Raw genomic sequence first — 20,343 nt, forward strand, 5'->3', positions numbered from 1 at the left:
CATATACGATACCCTGGTTAAACTTTCTCTAGGAAGGTACACAGTCTAGTGACAAGTTGCCATAATCTCTACCTCCTGCTTAAAGCCATGTTAAACATTTGCTGGTTTCTAGGAGTATATTACATTGGTTTCTGTTCATATTAGTTTTATTCTACGGCTCTAATTCCTGTCGCACATGCTCTACCCCTACTGCATTTATTCCCTATAGGGGTAGAGAGTGCCGTGCTCAGCTTTTTTCTGCAGGCTCATAGGGAATGAATGGATGGATTGGCGGTCGGATATGTCCACTGCCACTCCAATATATCATGGGGAAGAATTGGTGCGTGTCCGACGGGCTGGACCCCCATCCATGAAGAAACAAATGGCCACATGTACCCATCCTTACAGTTATAAACCTGTAACCTCTCGCTTTTTACATTAGATGTTGATCATAAAAGACTTTTACATGTAGCTTACTGATATAAGTCAATCATATTCCCGCAGGAGATACAAACCTCTTTCTAGAATCCCACAGAGACAGTAACGTTTACCAGCCGCCTCCTCCTACCGACGTCTCAAGAATGAAGAATATGTATATAAAGGAGCAAAAGGTGTTTGCTCTAATACGGGAAATACTTGGTAAGTGTTCACCATACTCTAGAAACCCTAAAAACTCCACACAATGGCAAACATTAAAAAACCTATAAAATAAAAAGGCACAAATTAAAAAAAACAACAAATAGACTATTGCAGAACTGAAATATGCCATAATGGCTATTTAATTAGCGCCCCCCCCAAAAAAAAAACAAAAACCAAGGCCCGTAAGACAAAATCTAACGGCGTCATTTTCTCACTTTTTGGCCCACTATAGTATATTATGGCAAGCGTTACAATATGCCTCCCAATATGGGTGAGACGGTCACTTTAGACTGAATTTGGTCTACATTAGTGTCAATGTGTTTTTAGGTGGACACAAGGGCGTGGTAGACCACTGTCAACCTAAAAAGGCAGACACTGATAGAATGGAGGCAATATGGAGCTCAAAGAGACTTTCTGACCCATGATATTGGAGGGCTCCATTGAGGGGTCAGACATAAAACTGTGTTTAGAGATTTTAGATGAAAACCATAATACATCACTCAGCGTGGAGCACAGGAAGAATGTCGTCTTTGCCTTAAGGCCCCCATACACATGAGACTAATGTCAGCTGAACCCGCCGATATTGAGGGGTGCTGCCGACAGTCTTATGTGTATGGAGATGTCGGCCGACAGTCTTATGTGTATGGGGGTGTTGCAGACAGTATTATGTGTATAAGGGTGTCTGCCACCAGTCTTATGTGTATGGGAGTGTAGGCTGACAGTCTTCTCTGTGTGAGGGTGTCGGCTGACAGTCTTATGTGTATGGGGATATCGGTCGACAGCCTTATGTGTATGGGAGTGCTGGCAGACAGTCTTATGTGTATGGGAGTGTAGGCAGACTGTCTTATGTGTATGGGGGTGTAGGCAGATGGCCTTATGTGTATGGGAGTGTTGGCCGACAGTCTTATGTGTATGGGAGTGTTGGCCGACAGTCTTATGTGTATGGGGGTGTTGGCCGACAGTCTTATGTGTATGGGGGTGTTGGCAGATGGTCTTATGTGTATGGGAGTGTTGGCCGACAGTCTTATGTGTATGGGGGTGTTGGCCGACAGTCTTATGTGTATGGGGGTGTAGGCAGATGGCCTTATGTGTATGGGAGTGTTGGCCGACAGTCTTATGTGTATGGGAGTGTTGGCCGACAGTCTTATGTGTATGGGAGTGTTGGCCGACAGTCTTATGTGTATGGGGGTGTTGGCCGACAGTCTTATGTGTATGGGGGTGTTGGCAGATGGTCTTATGTGTATGGGAGTGTCGGCCGACAGTCTTTTATGTATGGGGGTGTAGACAGATGGTCATATCTGTATGGGAATGTCGGCAGACTGTCTTATGTGTATGGGGGCATCGGCAGACTGTTTTATGTGTATGGGGGCGTCGTCAGGCTATCTTATGTGTATGGGGGTGTTGGCCGACAGTCTTTTATGTATGGGGGTGCAGCCGACAGCCTTATGTGTATGGGAGTGTCAGCTGACAGTTTTTTATGTATGGGGGTGTAGGCAGATGGTCTTATCTGTATGGGAATGTCGGCAGACTGTCATATGTGTATGGGGGCATTGGCAGACTGTCTTATGTGTATGGGGGTGTCAGCTAACAATGTTATGTGTATGGGGGTGTCGGCCAACAGTCTTCAGATCAGAATCAGACGTTGCTGTCCATAGGGGTCCAAGAAAAGTGGATGTAAAGCAGAATTTATCTGTTATCCAGGACTCAGCCTGTGTGCCTTCTGTCTTGCAGCATACTTGGGATTCCTCTGGATGCTTCTTCTCGTTGCATATGGGCAGAGAGATCCAAACTCTTACCAGCTAAATAAGCACATCGAGAGCAGCTTCACTGATGGACTGGAGAAAGTGTGTAGTTATCAAGATTTCTTTACCTGGGCCAACACCACCTTCATCAATAATTTATATGGAACATTTCCAGGTTGGTGTGACTTATCAGTATAAGGCTGTGTGCACACGTCGCGTTTTTCAGTGCTGAATTGTCACATAACCTGAAGGGTTTCCTGATGCCAGCTAAGTGAATGAGAATCCTGGAGTCTCATGAACACGTTGAGTATTTTTTCTTTGCAGATTTGGTGCAGAGTGAAATGATGGACATTCTACAGATTTAAGTGTGTTGCTGCAGATTTCACCTATATTAATGAACGGGAAACCTGCACCAAAAACTCTTCGAAACAAACATAGCAAAAACTCATGTTATTCCTGCCAAGAGATGCAGAAATGGTGCAGAAATGTCTTATACACTTCTGAAAATCCAGGATCCCAACACGCTAGCATTGCTCACGTCCATTAAACTTTCTTAAATTACTTTGTCAATTAACAAATCATAAAGTGAACACCTAAAATAAAAAAAACGCAAATGCAATAAAGAAAAAAGTGCTGTGTTCTCCAAAATTGTTTCAGCTCTGAGAATATGATGACATACATATATGTATTTGTTAAAAACAATACCTATATAAATTGGTTTGCCGTAATCGCGATGAACCTAAAGGGGGCTTTACACGTTGCGACACCGGTAATGATATATCGTCGGAGTCACATCGTTAGTGACGCACATCCGGCGCCGTTAGCGACATTGCAGCGTGTACAACCTAGGAGTGTCACGTCGTTCATTTCCTTAATATCGTTGCTGCCACAGGTACGATGTTGTTTGTCGTTCCTGTGGCGTCACACATCACTACTTGTGACACCGCGGGAGCGATGAACAACTCCTTACCTGCGTCCACCGGCAATGCGGAAGGAAGGAGGTGGGCGGCATGTTCCGGCCGCTCATCTCCGCCCCTCCTCTGCTATTAGGTGGCCGCTTAGTGACGCTGCTGTGACGTCGCTATGACGCCAAACGCACCTACCCCTTGAAGGAGGGATTGTTCGGCGGTCACAGCAACGTTGCACAGCAGGTATGTGCGTGTGAAGCTGCCGTAGCGATAATGTTCGCTACGGCTGCGATCACCACATATTGCACCAACGACGGGGGCGGGTGCTATCGCTCGCAACATCGCTAGCAAACGCTAGCGATGTCGCAGCGTGTAAAGCCCCCTATAGAATAGACATGGCATTTTTACAAAAGCCTCCCAATTAGTTTGCCCTTTGCACCCCACAATTGTGATTACGACTCAGCATGGGATGTATGAGACTTTGTGCCTGCTCCAGATTAAATCACCGAGACTACGTACATACGTAGATAGCCCTGCTGAGACAGTTATGCATCAAAGCAGCTCCCTCTATGTCTACACAAAGTGCTTTTATTACAAAATCGTCACTCAGTTATATAGGAATTTCTTGGATATACATTGTAGCATGCTAATTGGCTCAGCTTATCTCCTTCTGTTTAAATGTTAGTATCCTTTGCACTCAGCTCTAAAGGCCCCGTCACACGCAACGACGTATCTAACGATATATCGCCGGGGTCACGGATTCCGTGACGCACATCCGGCATCGTTAGCGACGTCGTTGCGTGTGACACCAATGAGTGAGTGTTAACAATGGAAAATACTCACCAAATCGTCCATCGTTGACACGTCGTTCATTTTCAAAAAATCGTTGATTGTTGAGGACGCAGGTTGTTCGTCGTTCCTGAGGCAGCACACCGCTACGTGTGACACCTCGGGAACAACGAACTACAGCTTACCTGCGGCCGCCGGCAATGATGAAGGAAGGAGGTGGGCGGGATGTTACGTCCGCTCATCTCCGCCCCTCCGCTTCTATTTGGCGGCCGCTTAGTGACGCCGTTGTGACGCCGCACAAACCGCCCCCTTAGAAAGGAGGCCGTTCGCCGGCCACAGCGACGTCGCTAGGCAGGTAAGTCCGTGCGACAGCTCCGAACTATATTGTGCGCCACGGGCAGCGATTTGCCCGTGACGCACAAGCGACGGGGGTGGGTACGCTCGCTAGACTAGTCTAGGTGTGACATACACTTCTTATTTTCACATTCCTGAGCTTCTCATTTTCAATATTTCGATTTAAACAAAGAAATCACATGTGGCTCCTATCTAAAATAAGCAATGAAATCCATTACACAGAGTAAAGAAATATATGATATGTACACACAAATACACACTGAACATGGAGTTCGGAGATAATCATTACAGATCCTGCAATCACACAACTCAGCAGCGTTTCATATTACAATCTAGGCATCTGCCGAATTAATGTGAATGAAAATGGCAAAAAAGGTATTTAAAAGTATAAATCCACAATGAAACCACAACAAAATCTATGTGATACATGATGATGATTCCTACTAGAATCCCCAGCACATCTTATAATTCTAAGGCGGGCTTTGCACACTACGACATCGCACCTGCGATGTCGGTGGGGTCAAATTGAAAATGACGTACTTCCGGCATCGCATGCGACATCGTAGTGTGTAAAGGTTCGATGATACGATTAATGAGCACAAAAGCGTCGTAATCGTATCATCGGTGCAGCGTCGGCGCAATCCATGATTACGCTGATGCGACGATCCAATGTTGTTCCTCGCTACTGCGGCAGCACACATCGCTGTGTGTGAGGCCGCAGGAGCGAGGAACATCTCCTACCGGCGTCACCGCGGCTTCCGTAGGATATGCGGAAGGAAGGAGGTGTGCGGGATGTTTACATCCCGATCATCTCCGCCCCTCCGCTCCTATTGGCCACCTGCCGTGTGACATTGCAGTGACGCCGCACGACCCGCCCCCTTAATAAGGAGGCGGGTCGCCGGCCAGAGCGACGTCGCAGGGCAGGTGAGTCCATGTGAAGCTGCCGTAGCGATAATGTTCGCTACGGCAGCTATCACAAGGATATCGCAGCTGCGACGGGGGCGGGGACTATCGTGCTCGGCATCGCAGCATCGGCTTGCGATGTCGCAGCGTGCAAAGTGCCCCTAAGGCTCAGTACGAGGTCCTCATTGTGGTATGATGCACGCATGACAATGCACCAGGATTAATAATCAGAACTGGCATCGGAGATGCTGGTGGGTAGAAGGTGGCTTATGGTGCTCCTGAAGTGGCCCCTAGACCATAGTGCTATGAATCGATCTCTACTCCTGAGCCCTATTATACGTCTTCAAAAAACCAACAGCAAGTGCAGCATTCGGCAATCACCTTCTCATAGATATGAATGGAGTGTTGACCATGTAAGCACGCATTGGTGAGAAATCATGACTTATATTCGAGAGTTCAGATCTAAGGTCCCGTGTAGTAACCTAGATCTCTTTACCAGGCTCTTTGAAACCATTAACTAATTTTATTTTATTTTTTTGCTTATTATAACACAGGCTTCGTAACAGACGGCAACTCAAAACTTGTTGGCAGCGCAAGAATTCGACAAGTTCGAGTCAAGAAGGACTCCTGTCCAGTAGCTGATGTTCTACAAACCATAATTGAAGACTGTCGGGCTCCTTATTCTTTGGATGCAGAAGATATGGAGCAGTACGGCGAGCAGTGGAATATCTCCACTCTCAGCAACTCATCTGATTTCTACTCTGCGTGGATCTACCAGAGCCAGGCCAAGCTCAGAAGTCACCCAACATGGGGACGAGTGACCACATACCGTGGAGGGGGCTACGTGGTGGATCTGGGAGGAGACCGAGCTGCAGCATCTGAGTAAGTTCATACAACCCAAATCCGCCATCTGACATACAGTAAAGTGCACCACTGCCGAATATTAGATAGTCACTGCCGGATATTAGATATCCACTGCCGGATATTAGATATCCACTGCCGGATATTAGATATCCACTGCCGGATATTAGATATCCACTGCCGGATATTAGATATCCACTGCCGGATATTAGATATCCACTGCCGGATATTAGATATCCACTGCCGGATATTAGATAGCCACTGCCGGATATTAGATAGTCACTGCCGGATATTAGATATCCACTGCCGGATATTAGATAGCCACTGCCGGATATTAGATAGCCACTGCCGGATATTAACCCTTTATATGTAGATAACATTGGATATTAATATTTTAATCACTTTATCCCTCGCAGGATTCTGCAATATCTCTTTAACAATGTCTGGCTGGACACTTACACCCGGGCAGTTTTTGTGGAGTTTACCATATACAACGCGAACGTCAATCTCTTCTGTCTCGTCAGGCTGATGTTGGAGACAAATGCATTAGGTGAGAGCGCCGACAATAAATTTGTAAACTAATGATTAGGAACTATGGAAAGTAAATTGGAGCATCACTTTCTTCTTCTTGTCGTTAAGGCACCTTCCTGACTCGCGTTAATCTGCAGAGCATCCGCTTGTATCCATACACCGATGGCTTACATATCTTTGTTGTGGCTGCTGAAGTTCTATATTTTCTCTTCGTCATTTACTATATGGTGGTACAGGTATAGAAGTCTGGTTATAGTCCAAAGATAATTATATTATATAATCCACATAGCATAAAGAGTTAGCATGTGGCTACAGGAAGCGTGATAACCACAAGATTGTGGGGGTCAAACCTATGGGAGCCTCTCCAATCACCATAATGGAGGACTTGTATCCCCATTTGAATGGCGCCTACGATTTAGAGTTTATGGAACTGGCAGGAACAACTCTCAGCCATGTCCAACAGTCCTGTGGACACCAATCGGCCATCTCCAATTGTCCTATAGACAACATTTGACCATCTCTGACAGTCCTGTAGACAGCATTGGGCCATCTCCGACAGTCCTGTGGACAGCTTTGAGCCGTCTGCGACAGTCCTGTGGACAGCGTTGAGCCATCTGCGACAGTCCTGTGGACAGCGTTCGACGATCACCGACAGTCCTAAATACAGCATTTGGCCATCTCTGACAGTCCTGCGGACAGCGATCGGCCATCTCCAACAGTCCTATTGACAGGGTTCGGCCATTTCTGACAGTCCCATAACGATGGGCATGCGTGATCTCCACTACACTTAAACAGTGGACCAAATTTCCCACTTCAGATGCAGTCTTGTCCGCCGGTCCACCTCTGATCCAATAGTTCATACCCATCCTGTGGGTAATGGTATGATCGGAATACCCCTTTATATATTATACTTGAGGCAAGATTTTGCAAACTTGTGGTCGTGCTTTCTTGGTTTCCTTGCATCTTGCTCCTGAATTTTCAGAAGCTTCAGATGTTTCTTGTTTACGTAACGCCAGTAGCTTAGCAAGAAGTAAAGGACAAGAGGAAAGAAGTGTGACTGCAGGACCAGACTACACAGGGTTTGTAGTCTGTTACCATAGAGACTCACAGGTTTTCATAAGAGCTGCATACACCAAAAAAGAAGGATTTTTGTGTACTCACTGTAAAATCTCTTTCCCTGAGTCTTCATTGGGTGACACAGGACCGTGGGTGTATGCTGCTGTCACTAGGAGGCTGACACTAAGTAGACAAAAAAATGTTAGCTTCGCCCTAGCAGTGTACACCCCGAGCCGGAGGTGGATCTTTACCAGTTTAGTGTACAAGCATTAGGAAGAGAAACAGAACAACCATACCTAAGTCAAGGTGTGCCGCCACCAGGGAAGCAGCCGAGCTGCTCGGATCCGGGATCGCTGTGGCTCGAGGGTCTCCAGACCTGGGGGTCGTGCGGCAACTCAAATGAAAGGGGGTATTTACAGGGGAATTTATATAGTTCGTGACGCCACCCGTTGTGTATGGTAATTTGGGAGTACCGCCGCTGCCTTTGGGAGTACCCGGAGTGATGAAGTGGGGCAGCAAGGTGTCGTAGCCCTCCATGGGTAGGGCGATGCCCCGGGACTCGGTGTGGGATGCCGTGGGATTCAGGAGTCACGTAATTGGTGCTTAAATCCACACCGGCCCCTAATACAGAGGAGCAGGAGTATGCAGATGGGCACTGACTGAATAAACCATTGAACCCTTCTTCAGTCTCAGAGGAGAGTGGCTCCTTTGTCTAAGTGCTCAGCGCGGGTCTCTGCTCGCGGACCACCACATGTCATAACTTCTGACATCACCATCACATCAAGGTTTTTGATAAGTTCACTTACATTTTAGGTAACGTTATATTGTACACTGATTACAGGGAAAACTTCTGAAGACGCTGAGATGGGGATATTTCCGGAGCAAGTGGAACGTGCTGGAGTTGGCGATCATTCTGATCAGTTGGAGCGCTTTATCTGTCTTTGTGAAAAGAACCGTCCTTGGAAACCGAGAAATCAACTACTACCAGGACCATAGCGATGAGTAAGTTGTAAATGTCATCCGCATGATTCATCCTCCATACACTCACATAACGTGACATGCTTTGTATGTATGGAAGGTGCAGCCGGTGCACAGTATCACACGGCAGAGCAGTCAGCGTGGAATATTTGCTGGCATTAGGGGCCGTTGGTTCGGAGAACGTACTTTGAACCTTCTTTGCAGCGAGAAAGAAGCAAGTTACTTAATCTGATTTTAACTAGGAAATAAAGCAATAAAAAAGCAAAATGGTGAAAAACTGTTCTCACTTGGCTGTTACATTAGTGGCTGTCACCCCCCAAATGGCAGAGATATGGGGGACTTAGCCCTTCTATAAATCATATTGGCACTGGACATTTTAGTGGCCTGAGCAACTAACCTGTAACCCAGATGCAAATAAGGGTGGCTTCGGTGCACGCTTTCCACAGCCAAGGTCTCCGCGCACCATTAGACCCCCTCAAGTTTAATTTTTAGGGACTCTAATACCTGCCTCCCACACACTTCGAAATGCAAATGAGGGGGCTTTAGTTTCAGTGCACCCTTTCCACGGTCAAGGTCTCCGCGCACCATTAGACCCCCTCATTTTGCATTTTTAGGGACTCTAATACCTCCCTCCCACACACACGTCCAAATGCAAATGAGGGGGCTTTAGTTTCAGTGCACCCTTTCCACGGCAAGGTCTCCGCGCACCATTAGACCCCCTCATTTTCCATTTTTAGGGACTCTAATACCTCCCTCCCACACACACTTCCAAACACAAATGAGGGGGCTTTAGTTTCAGTGCACCCTTTCCACGGCAAGGTCTCCGCGCACCATTAGACCCCCTCATTTTGCATTTTTAGGGACTCCAATACCTTCCTCCCACACACACTTCCAAATGCTAATCAGGGGGCTTTAGTTTCAGTGCATCCTTGCCACGGCCAAGGTCTCCATGCACCATTAGACCCCCTTAGTTTGCATTTTTGGGGACTCTAGTTCCTCCTTCAACACACAGTTCTGATTGACACTGCACTTACAAAAATTAAATATTTTTGACAAATGCCTATGTGTGGTCAGTGTGTCTGATAGCAGGATAAATATATTTAGATCAATAAATTATTCACTAGCCTATTTATAAAATAGAAATCTGCAAAAGTTAGGACACCCCAATACATATTAGACAGGAATGGTGGCAACTAGATAAAAGTACAGTACTTTAAATCTAACATTGACCATCAGCAGGCACCTAAATGAAAAAAAGTTTTCAAGGTGGCGGATGTCACTCCTGATGACCACCAGTACTCCATACGACAAGATCGTGGGGTGCCAGTTGGTTGTCTTTACTGCCGGTGGCTTTAAGAAGGTTGGCGTGTCTGCCATGTGAGTTCATCCATGAAGACCAGTCCATGGCTGGTCTTCATAAGAGATCATCTGCTATATAGGCAATCAAGAGATCCCCTAAGGATACTCAAATAAAATGAAAGAAAAAACATTAAAAAAAAAATTTCATTTATAAACCCACCACCCCAAAAAAAACCCATAAAGGTTGAAATCTGTTAGGACCAGGAGGACGGGTAGGCCCAGGAGGTGGATCCACTGGACTCAGCACCCTACCGAGGGCAAGGTGCCCGGTAGCCGGAGCACTACTGGTAGCAGGACAGTCCGTTCAGAGGAGTGGAGTGAAGAAGTCCCTGGGACCACGGAGTCTCTGAAGGTAGTCCGGGTGACGGAGCTCAGGTTCAGAGGCCGAGATGATGTCAAGCAGAGTCCGGAACCAGCTGAGCGAGGAGGTTGGTCACCACACGGATCCAGGGATCGGAGATGGTAGGGACTGACGAGATGGCGGACAGGCACCGTTCGGGGTTCTGGAACCATCAGGACCGGTTGGCGAGACAGGAGCGACTCTACAAGAGAGATAGGTGAGTACGGGACAAGGCACAGGGAGACCTGACTCCTAGCTTAGCAAACACGAAGAACAGGCCCCGCCCACTTGGAAAGGATTCCCCTATATACCCTGTACCTGATTCTTCAATATCCTGTTGGAGGACGCTGGCCCTTTAAGAGAGGGTCAATGACCGTGCGCCCTAATGCGCATGCACGAGGCCCGGGTGCCAGAAGCCAGAGCAGGAAGCGGTGCACAGGAGGCAGAAGTGCCGGGCTGGCTCAACATCGCAGATGGGCACCGGGAGCGGGGACCGGGTTGCCTGGAGGAAGCAGGTGAGGGAGCATGGAGGCTGTGGAGCGGGGGACCGGGAAGCGTGGCACGGGAGCGGGGAAGCGTGGCAGGGGAGCCGGGGAGCGTGGCAGGGGAGCCGGGGAGCGTGGCAGGGGAGCCGGGGGAGCGTGACAGTACCCCCTCCCCTACGCCCCCCTCCCCGCAACCGGGACAGGAAGGCACGTATCAGAGGAGTACCCACATTCTCCCGGGGTTCCCAGGACCTATCCTCAGGACCATACCCAGCCCAGTCCACCAGGAAGAACTGTCGGCCCCGCACGGTCTTCATGGCCACGATATCCCTTACCGCATAGATGTCATCGTCAGCAATAGGAGGAGGAGCAGAACTGGCAGCAGCGGAGAAGGGACCAAGGACAACCGGCTTGAGCAGGGAGACGTGGAAGGAGTTGGGTATCCTCATCGTGGTCGGGAGCTGCAGCTTGTAGGAGACCTCATTGATCTTGCCGATGACTTTAAACGGCCCGATGTATTGAGGACCCAGCTTGTACGATGGTAGCTTCAATCTGACATATTTGGAAGCAAGCCAGACCAGATCTCCTGGAGAGAAACACGGAGGATCCAGACTCCTCTTGTCCGCGTGTCTCTTCATCCGCAGGGAAGCGCGTCCAAGGGACGTCTTGACAGAGTCCCAAATTGTTGAAAAGTCACGGACTACGGTATCAGCAGCAGGGACATCCGAGGAAGAAGATACAGGCAATGGGACGGAAGGCTGAAGTCCGTAAACGACATGGAAGGGAGAGCTGGAGAAGGACTCACTGACGTGATGGTTATGGGAAAATTCAGCCCAGGGAAGGAGCGTGGACCAATCGTCGTGATGGGTGTTAACATAGTGACGTAAGAAGGAGGTCAGGATCTGATTGACTCGTTCCACTTGGCCATTCGACTGAGGATGGTAGGCCGAAGAAAAGTCCAGAGCCACTCCCAGATGTTTGCAGAGAGCCCTCCAGAAGCGCGAGGTAAACTGAGTTCCTCTGTCAGACACAATGTGTGATGGAAAGCCATGCAACCGGAAAATGTGCTGTATGTAGCCGTCATCGAGCTCCTGGGCAGAGGGCAGTCCAGCCATAGGGACGAAATGAGCCATCTTGGAGAAACGGTCCACCACGACCCATATGACCGTGTGTCCGGAGGACAAGGGCAAGTCTGTAATAAAGTCCATTGCAATGTGTTGCCATGGAACGGAGGGAATTGGCAGCGGCAGAAGACGACCATATGGCAGGTGTTTGGGCATCTTGTTCCGGGCACAAGAGGAGCAGGCTGAGACAAAGGACGTGACGTCCGTGCGAAGGGATGGCCACCAATAGTGACGTACAATTGTACTCCATGTTCTCTTCTGACTAGCATGGCTGGCTATTTTCGAGGCATGGCCCCAGTGCAAGACTTTTTGTCTGTCAGTTTCAGAGTGACAGGAGCCACTGGAATGACTTTACTTGGGCAGATGATGGGTTGGGATGTCTCCTCCTCCTGTTCCATGGGCACGAATGACCTGGACAAGGCATCTGCTCGCACATTCTTATCCGCAGGCCGAAAATGGAGTTGGAAATCGAACCTGGCAAAGAACAAGGACCACCTGGCTTGTCGTGGGTTCAGTCGCTGAGCAGACCACAGATATTCCAGGTTCTTGTGGTCCGTGTAAATGATCACGGGGTACACTGCTCCCTCCAGAAGGTAGCGCCATTCTTCCAGAGCCAGCTTGACTGCTAATAGCTCTCGGTCACCGATGGTGTAGTTGCGTTCAGGCGCTGAGAAGCTCTTGGAGAAGTAACCGCAGGTAACCATCTTCCCGGTGGAGGACTTCTGCATGAGCACTGCCCCGGCTCCAGAGGAGGAGGCATCCACCTCCACGGTGAACTGTCGGTTTAACTCAGGACGGTGGAGCACAGTAGAGGAAGCAAATGCCCGCTTCAGGGAGCCAAACGCGGCGTGGGCCGCAGGTGACCAGTCCTTCGGATTAGCCCCCTTCTTGGTCAAGGCACAGAGAGGTGCAGTCAGGGCAGAGAAGTGAGGGATGAACTGGCGGTAATAGTTCGCAAAGCCAAGAAAACGTTGAATTGCCTTCAGTCTGGAAGGAGGGGGCCAGTTGAGAATGGAAGAGACCTTCTCTGGGTCCATCTGCAGGCCGGTATCGGAGATTACGTAACCCAGGAAGGGAAGACAAGACTGCTCGAAGACACACTTCTCGTACTTGGCGTACAGGCGATTCTCTCTCAGTCTTTGTAGTACCAGCTGCACGTTCTCTCTGTGGGTCTGGAGGTCCGGGGAGAAGACCAGGATGTCATCCAGATATACCACCACACAGACGTAGAGAAGGTCCCGGAACACGTCGTTCACTAATTCTTGAAAGACTGCCGGTGCGTTACACAGGCCGAAGGGCATCACACAATACTCGTAGTGCCCATCGCGACTGTTAAATGCGGTCTTCCATTCGTCCCCAGAGCGGATGCGGACCAGGTTGTAGGCACCACGAAGATCCAACTTGGTAAACACACAAGCTCCTCTAAGCCGATCAAACAATTCGGGGATGAGTAGCAGGGGGTATTTATTCTTTACGGTGATTTGGTTCAATCCCCGGTAGTCAATGCAGGGGCGCAGGTCGCCCTCTTTCTTCTTAACGAAGAAGAAGCCTGCTCCAGCAGGAGAGAAGGATCTCCGGATGAATCCCCTTGCCAGGTTCTCAGTGATGTAGGCAGCCATGGCTCTTGTTTCAGCAGGGGACAAAGGATATATCCGTCCTCGAGGTGGTATGGTTCCCGGGAGTAGGTCGATGGCACTGTCATAAGGACGATGTGGCGGCAGTACCTCTGATTCTTTTTTATCAAAAACGTCCGCGAAGGACCAATAGGCCAAAGGCAGTCCTGGTAGGGACTCCGGAACCGGAGGTCGTCGGATGGGCTGTATGGACTTCAGGCATTTCTCGTGGCAAGAGGAGCCCCATCGGGTAATTTCGCCAGCACGCCAGCTGACCGACGGTTCGTGTGTCCGTAACCAGGGGAGTCCCAGCAGGATTTGATGAGACATGTGCGGGAGGACGTAGAGAGTGATTTTCTCGGTGTGCAGGGCACCGATACGTAGTTCTACAGGCTTGGTGATCCACGAGATGGTGTCAGAGAGGGGTCTCCCATCTACAGAGGCAATCACGAGAGGTTTGTCGAGTGGAGTAACCGGCACCTGGCACTTGTCCACCGATGCCTGCTGGATGAAATTGCCTGCTGCCCCAGAATCGAGGTACGCCTCTGCCGTGAACCGTGTCTCTCCCACTGTCACTTGAACAGTCCACGTAACCGGGTCTGAGAGAGTCCCAGTACCTAGGGTGGCCTCTCCTACCAACCCTAGGCTTTGGAGTTTCCCGGCCTCTCTGGAGAGGAACGTAGCAGGTGTGTGCCCTCTCCGCAGTAGAAGCAGAGGCCCTTGGCGAGCTGTTCTGCTCGGCGTTGTTCAGACTGCCGCAAACGATCAATCTGCATGGGCTCGTGGACAGACGCCAGACGACGTTGACTGAGGTACGGCGGGCTTCTGCGGAGGAGAGGAATGCCGTATCGGACGTCTCTTGCGGGACACCTCTTTGGATCGTTCCTGAAAACGGAGGTCCACGCGGGTGGCTAGTGCGATCAGGGCATCCAGGGTGGAAGGAACATCGCGACCGGCCAGCTCGTCCTTAATACAACTGGAGAGTCCTTCCCAGAAGGCGGTGGTTAGGGTCTCATTGTTCCACCCTAATTCTGAGGCCAAGGTGCGGAAGCGGATGGCATATTGGCCCACCGTCAAGGTCCCCTGACGTAGCCTGAGGAGTGATGAGGCGGACGCGGCGGCACGTCCGGGTTCGTCAAAGGTAGTTCTAAACAACTGCAGGAATTCCTGGATGTTAGTAGTTACAGGGTCCTCCTTCTCCCACAAGGGGTTCATCCAGGCCAGTGCCTCACCCTCTAGATGGGACATTACAAACGCCACCTTGGCTTGGTCGGAGGCAAACAGATGCGGAAGCAGCTTAAAGTGGAGGGAGCACTGATTCAAGAATCCTCTGCAGGTCTTAGGATCTCCGGCATATCGGGGTGGAGAGGCCAAGCGGAGTTTAGAGGCTTCCGAGGAAGCTGCCACGGGAACTGCGGCCGTGGACTCTGCTGGTGAAGACTGAGATGCCAGGGACGTGGCTGTTGCTTGCAGCGTATTCAGGTGGGTGTCCACCGAGGACATGAAGGCCAGCATGCGGGACTGGGTCTCGCGCTGTCGTCCGAGTTCCTGCTGCAATCCGGCCAGCTGGGACGCTAGTGCTTCGGGGGGATCCATGGCCTATTCTTACTGTTAGGACCAGGAGGACGGGTAGGCCCAGGAGGTGGATCCACTGGACTGAGCACCCTACCAAGGGCAAGGTACCCGGTAGCCGGAGCACTACGGGTAGCAGGACAGTCCATTCAGAGGAGTGGAGTGAAGAAGTCCCTGGGACCATGGAGTCTCTGAAGGTAGTCCGGGTGACGGAGCTCAGGTTCGGAGGCCGAGATGATGTCAAGCAGAGTCCGGAAGCAGCTGAGCGAGGAGGTTGGTCACCACACGGATCCAGGGATCAGAGATCGTAGGGACTGATGAGATGGCGGACAGGCACCGTTCGGGGTTCTGGAACCGTCAGGACCGGTTGGCGAGACAGGAGCGACTCTACAAGAGAGATAGGTGAGTACGGGACAAGGCACAGGGAGACCTGACTCCTAGCTTAGCAAACACGAAGAACAGGCCCCGCCCACTTGGAAAGGATCCCCTATATACCCTGTACCTGATTCTTCAATATCCTGTTGGAGGACGCTGGCCCTTTAAGAGAGGGTCAATGACCGCGCGCGTGCCCTAATGCACATGCGCGAGGCCCGGGTGCCAGAAGCCAGAGCAGGAAGCGGTGCACAGGAGGCAGAAGTGCCGGGCTGGCTCAGCATCGCAGATGGGCGCCGGGAGCGGGGACCGGGTTGCCTGGAGGACGCAGGTGAGGGAGCATGGAGGCTGTGGAGCGGGGGACCGGGAAGCGTGGCACGGGAGTGGGGAAGCGTGGCAGGGGAGCCGGGGAGCGTGGCAGGGGAGCTGGGGAGCGTGACAAAATCTCTCCCTTTTTACCAAATGTGTAAAAATAAAAGCATTTTTCATTGCTTGAACTAAAACATATTAATTTTCAAAAATATTTATCCGATATGGAAAATAAAAATCTAAATTACAGAATTGATATTTTACTCCAGTTTCTGCTTCTCAAACAGCTCAGTGTGAACACACCCTTAGGAGACAAAGCAAAGATTTTATGAATAAGTTTATTGTTTTTATTGCACCTATTATAGTGGACATATCATAAGGTATTGCCATTGTTTTCTTTTGTATTCTTTTATTCCAGGTTTGTAAGCTTCAATGAAACCGCAGCGGCCGACGCTGCCCTAGGCTACCTCATCGCCTTCCTAGTGCTTCTGTCCACCATTAAACTGTGGCATCTCCTGAGACTGAACCCGAAACTTAACATGATTACAGCGACCCTGCGCCGAGCCTGGGGAGACATCTCCGGATTTATTACAGTCATTGCTGTAATGTTTCTGGCCTATTCCATTGCCGTGAGTACATTTTCTGTGATCTTTTATTTTAGCGTTGGTTTCATACTTTTATTTAAAGGGGTGTTTAATTAATAAATATTAACCCCTTAATTTTTTGCGTTTTTTTTCGTTCTCATTTTTTATCTTTTTTGCAAGGGCCATTGTTTCTTTCTTTTTTTTGCGTTCTCATTTTTTTTATCCTCTTCCTCCAAGAGCCATTATTTCTGTTTTTATTGCATTCTCATTTTTTATCCTCTTCTTCCAAGAGCTATTGTTTTGGGGGGTTTTTTGCATTTTCATTTTTTATCCTCTTCTTCCAAGAGCCATTGTTTCTCTTTTTATTGTGTTCTCATTTTTTATCCTCTTCCTCCAAGTGCCATTGTTTCTTTTTTTATTTCATTCTCATTTTTTTTCCTCTTCCTCCAAGAGCCATTGTATTTTTTTTTTATTGCATTCTCATTTTTTATCCTCTTCCTCAAAAGAGCCATTGTGTTTTTTTTTTATTGCATTCTCATTTTTTATCCTCTTCCTTCAAGAGCGATTGTTTCTTTTTTTATTGCGTTCTTATTTTTTATCCTCTTCTTCCAGGAGCCATTGTTTCTTTTTTTATTGCATTCTCATTTTTTTCTCTTCCTGCAAGAGCAATTGTTTCTTTTTTTATTGTGTTTCATTTTTTTCCTCTTCATCCAAGAGCCATTGTTTCTTTTTTTATTGCTTACTCATTTTTTTCCTCTTCCTCCAAGAGCCATTGTTTCATTTTGTTGCGTTCTCATTTTTTATCCTCCTCTTCCAGGAGCCATTGCTTCTTTTTTTTATTGCGTTCTCATTTTTTCCTCTTCCTGCAAGAGCCATTGTTTCTTTTTTTTAATGCGTTCCCATTTTTTATCCTCTTCCTCCAAGAACCATTGTTTCTTTCTTTATTGGATTCTCATTTTTTATCCTCTTCCTCCAAGAACCATTAATTCTTTCTTTATTGCATTCTCACTTTTTATCCTCTTCTTCCAACTGCAATTGTTTTTGTTTGGGTTTTTTTTTTTTAATTAAATCCTGCAGGTAATTTTTACCATAGTGGACAATCTCTTTTAAAAGGTTTTCCCATGAATCCTCTTTTTTTCTGTCCGATGGCTTGTGCTCCATGTAAATAACAAATTAACCCCTTATGAACCATGGATTTTTTTTTTTTACTCTCCTTATTCCAAGAGCCATAACCTTGTTATTTTTTCTTTGATATAGTCATACGAGGGCTTGTTTTTTGTGGGATGAGTTGTACTTTTGAATGACACCATTGATTTTATCATATGATGTTATGGTAAGCGGGAAACAAAAATTTCAACTGTGGCAAAATAGCAAAAAAAGTGACATTCTGAAATTGCTTTGGGGGTTTTTATTTGCAGAGTTCATTTTACCATATATCTGACCTGGCACTTTGATTTTCCAGGTCACTTTGATTATGTAGATATCAAACATGTATAGTGTTGATTTTTTTTTTTTAAGCGGTGAAAAAAAATTCAGACATTTAAAAAAATAAATGAAAAGTCTTCAAATTTATTTCTTTTATATTTTGATATCGCTGCATTCAGATATGTCAGATCTAACAAATGTGTATTTGTTTTCTTAATTTTTAATGTTGTAAAAGGGGGTTATTTGACCTTTTTATATATATTTTTTTTAAACTTTTTTTCTACTTTTTACTTGAACCTGATCACTTGATTAGTCTGATCATTGATTACAGAAGTTACTGTTCGTATGTGGAAAATGATGAGAAGTCTTAATATTTTTCTCCCTCCGGTGCTGGCAGTGTAATTTAATATTTGGATGGAAGCTGAATTCTTACAAGACGGTGTTCGACTCGGCAAAGACCATGGTCAGCCTTCAACTGGGAATCTTCAACTACGAGGAGGTATTGTTGGGCAGATGGGCATGAACGCAGCACATGGCAGGCCAAAGCTATTCCAGGGAGTTCATTAATGTCTGTGTACGAAGTGTAGTGTCCACCCCGGTTGTGGGTCTCCCAACCTGAACTCAACAGTCTTATATATTCCTATAAGATCATGAGACCCGCGGTCGTTTTGGACAGTCGACACTCAGACCGCAAATGTCAGACATGTGAATTCGGCCTCTAAACAGAAGCAACTGAGGGACTCGAGTGCAATGGCTCCTGCTGATTGTCCTCTCTGTCCATTCTTAGGTGCTGGATTATAATCCCATCCTGGGCTCTTTCCTGGTTGGATCCTGTATTATTTTTATGACTTTCGTGGTACTGAATCTCTTCATTTCGGTTATTCTGGTGGCATTCAGCGAAGAACAAAAGAATCACCAGGTAAGACTGGAATTATACTATGGTCTCACCAGGTGTATGTGCCGCCCCAGCAGTGGATCAGACCGCTCGGATCTGGGATAGTGTCAGTTCGTGGCTCGAGGGTCTCTGGACCCAGGGGATTAGGGGCCACACTCTAAAGTGAAAGGGGATATTTACAGGGGGATGATAGTTTGTGACGCCACCCATGGTGTGTGGTAATTGGGAGTACTGCCACTGCCGTTGTTGGGAGTACCCAGGGTGATGGATTGGGGCAGCAAGGTATTATTACCCTCCACGGGTAGGGGTAGGCCCCAGGGCTCTGGAAGGTTATACTGGGTGTCGTGATGGGAAGATCACGCATTTACTCACTCAGCCAATAAGCAGACGCTGACAACCGGGTAAACCAAGTCTCTGGTGCCGCTGCCTCTCTCGGGGAGCTCGTCTGGGTCCCGTCCCCTGCAGTGCTGCCTGGTGTGCTGTGACCTGCCTCCTGGCACAAGGTTGAGATTTACTGAAGTGGCCCGGTAGTTTGGAACTTGCCGGGCCCCACTCCCCACTGTGGCTAAGTGTGGAAGCCTGCTCTCAGGGCTCACGCTTGGGATCTTGTGGGCTGCGTATGTGGAATGCCCTATCCCTCTCGTTGCGTTAGTGCCCCGATTCTGGAGCTAGTGGGAACAGTTCATAAAGGCACCGCTCTCCGCAGGTTAATTTCCGGGTTGCCTGAAGCTTCTCCCCGGCCCAGGGTCCGTGTACCCCGTTGTGCCTTTGGTCCCAGACCGGAGATAGGACCAGGCTGCTGACCGTCCTCTTGACAGGTCCTAGGCACCTAGCCTCAGTCCCCTGCGACCGGGGGTCCCACTCCTCTAGGCCCAGACACCGCCTGCAACCTAGACAGCTACTCTCGGGAGCTCCCTCCTTTCTCTACTTCACTCCACTTCACTTCTCTTCACTCTACTTCACTCACACTCTACTGACCTCCCCTTTCTGACCCCTAGGTGGGCGACCCTATTCCGCTCTAGCTGCCAACTGGTGTGCCTTGTGGATGTGGTGCAGGGTGTTCATAGGATTTGATTTGCTGTTGGAGGCTGCACTGTAAGATGGGGACCCAGAACCATGAGGGATCTGAATACTGCACTAAGGGAACAGAGCGTGCAGTATCCTGTGACGACCTGATAGTCCAGGGGCGTCACATATACAAATATTTTGTGCCGCTCCATGAAGTTGTGCATGAAGTGTAGACACTTAAGGAATTGCCACGATCCGGGCAAAAAAACGCAATTGATGGACCAGCCCTAGATCTCTGACCTGAACCCTAATAGTCAACTTTGGATCAGTAGACCTGCGGCCGGACCAGTCTGTACTTGGACCGTGTTACACAGACATCTGAGCCGAGGTGTAAGGCTGAATTAAAAGTACAGGGTGGCACATCGTCTTTGGAGGCATCATCACTGATACAGATGAAAGACCCCTACAATAGTGAACAATGTCCATTGGCCATCACCGGTCTCCTTCAGTTAAATTC

General features: G+C 48.5%; 1 protein-coding gene across 1 annotated transcript in view; it reads left to right on the plus strand.

Annotated features, from left to right (window-relative positions):
• Nucleotides 1-20,343, plus strand: part of LOC142254388 (polycystin-1-like protein 2) — an 89,872-nt gene that overhangs the window by 67,548 nt on the left and 1,981 nt on the right. Inside the window, exons 34-42 of the mRNA XM_075325430.1 lie at nucleotides 484-618; nucleotides 2,350-2,535; nucleotides 5,869-6,196; nucleotides 6,592-6,725; nucleotides 6,815-6,942; nucleotides 8,604-8,764; nucleotides 16,333-16,543; nucleotides 18,321-18,422; nucleotides 18,711-18,842. Of these exons, the coding sequence (XP_075181545.1) occupies nucleotides 484-618; nucleotides 2,350-2,535; nucleotides 5,869-6,196; nucleotides 6,592-6,725; nucleotides 6,815-6,942; nucleotides 8,604-8,764; nucleotides 16,333-16,543; nucleotides 18,321-18,422; nucleotides 18,711-18,842 (1,517 nt within the window). The remainder of the gene's footprint in view (nucleotides 1-483; nucleotides 619-2,349; nucleotides 2,536-5,868; nucleotides 6,197-6,591; nucleotides 6,726-6,814; nucleotides 6,943-8,603; nucleotides 8,765-16,332; nucleotides 16,544-18,320; nucleotides 18,423-18,710; nucleotides 18,843-20,343) is intronic.

This window comes from Anomaloglossus baeobatrachus, chromosome 10 (genome assembly GCF_048569485.1).
Source record: "Anomaloglossus baeobatrachus isolate aAnoBae1 chromosome 10, aAnoBae1.hap1, whole genome shotgun sequence".
Lineage (NCBI taxonomy): Eukaryota > Metazoa > Chordata > Amphibia > Anura > Aromobatidae > Anomaloglossus > Anomaloglossus baeobatrachus.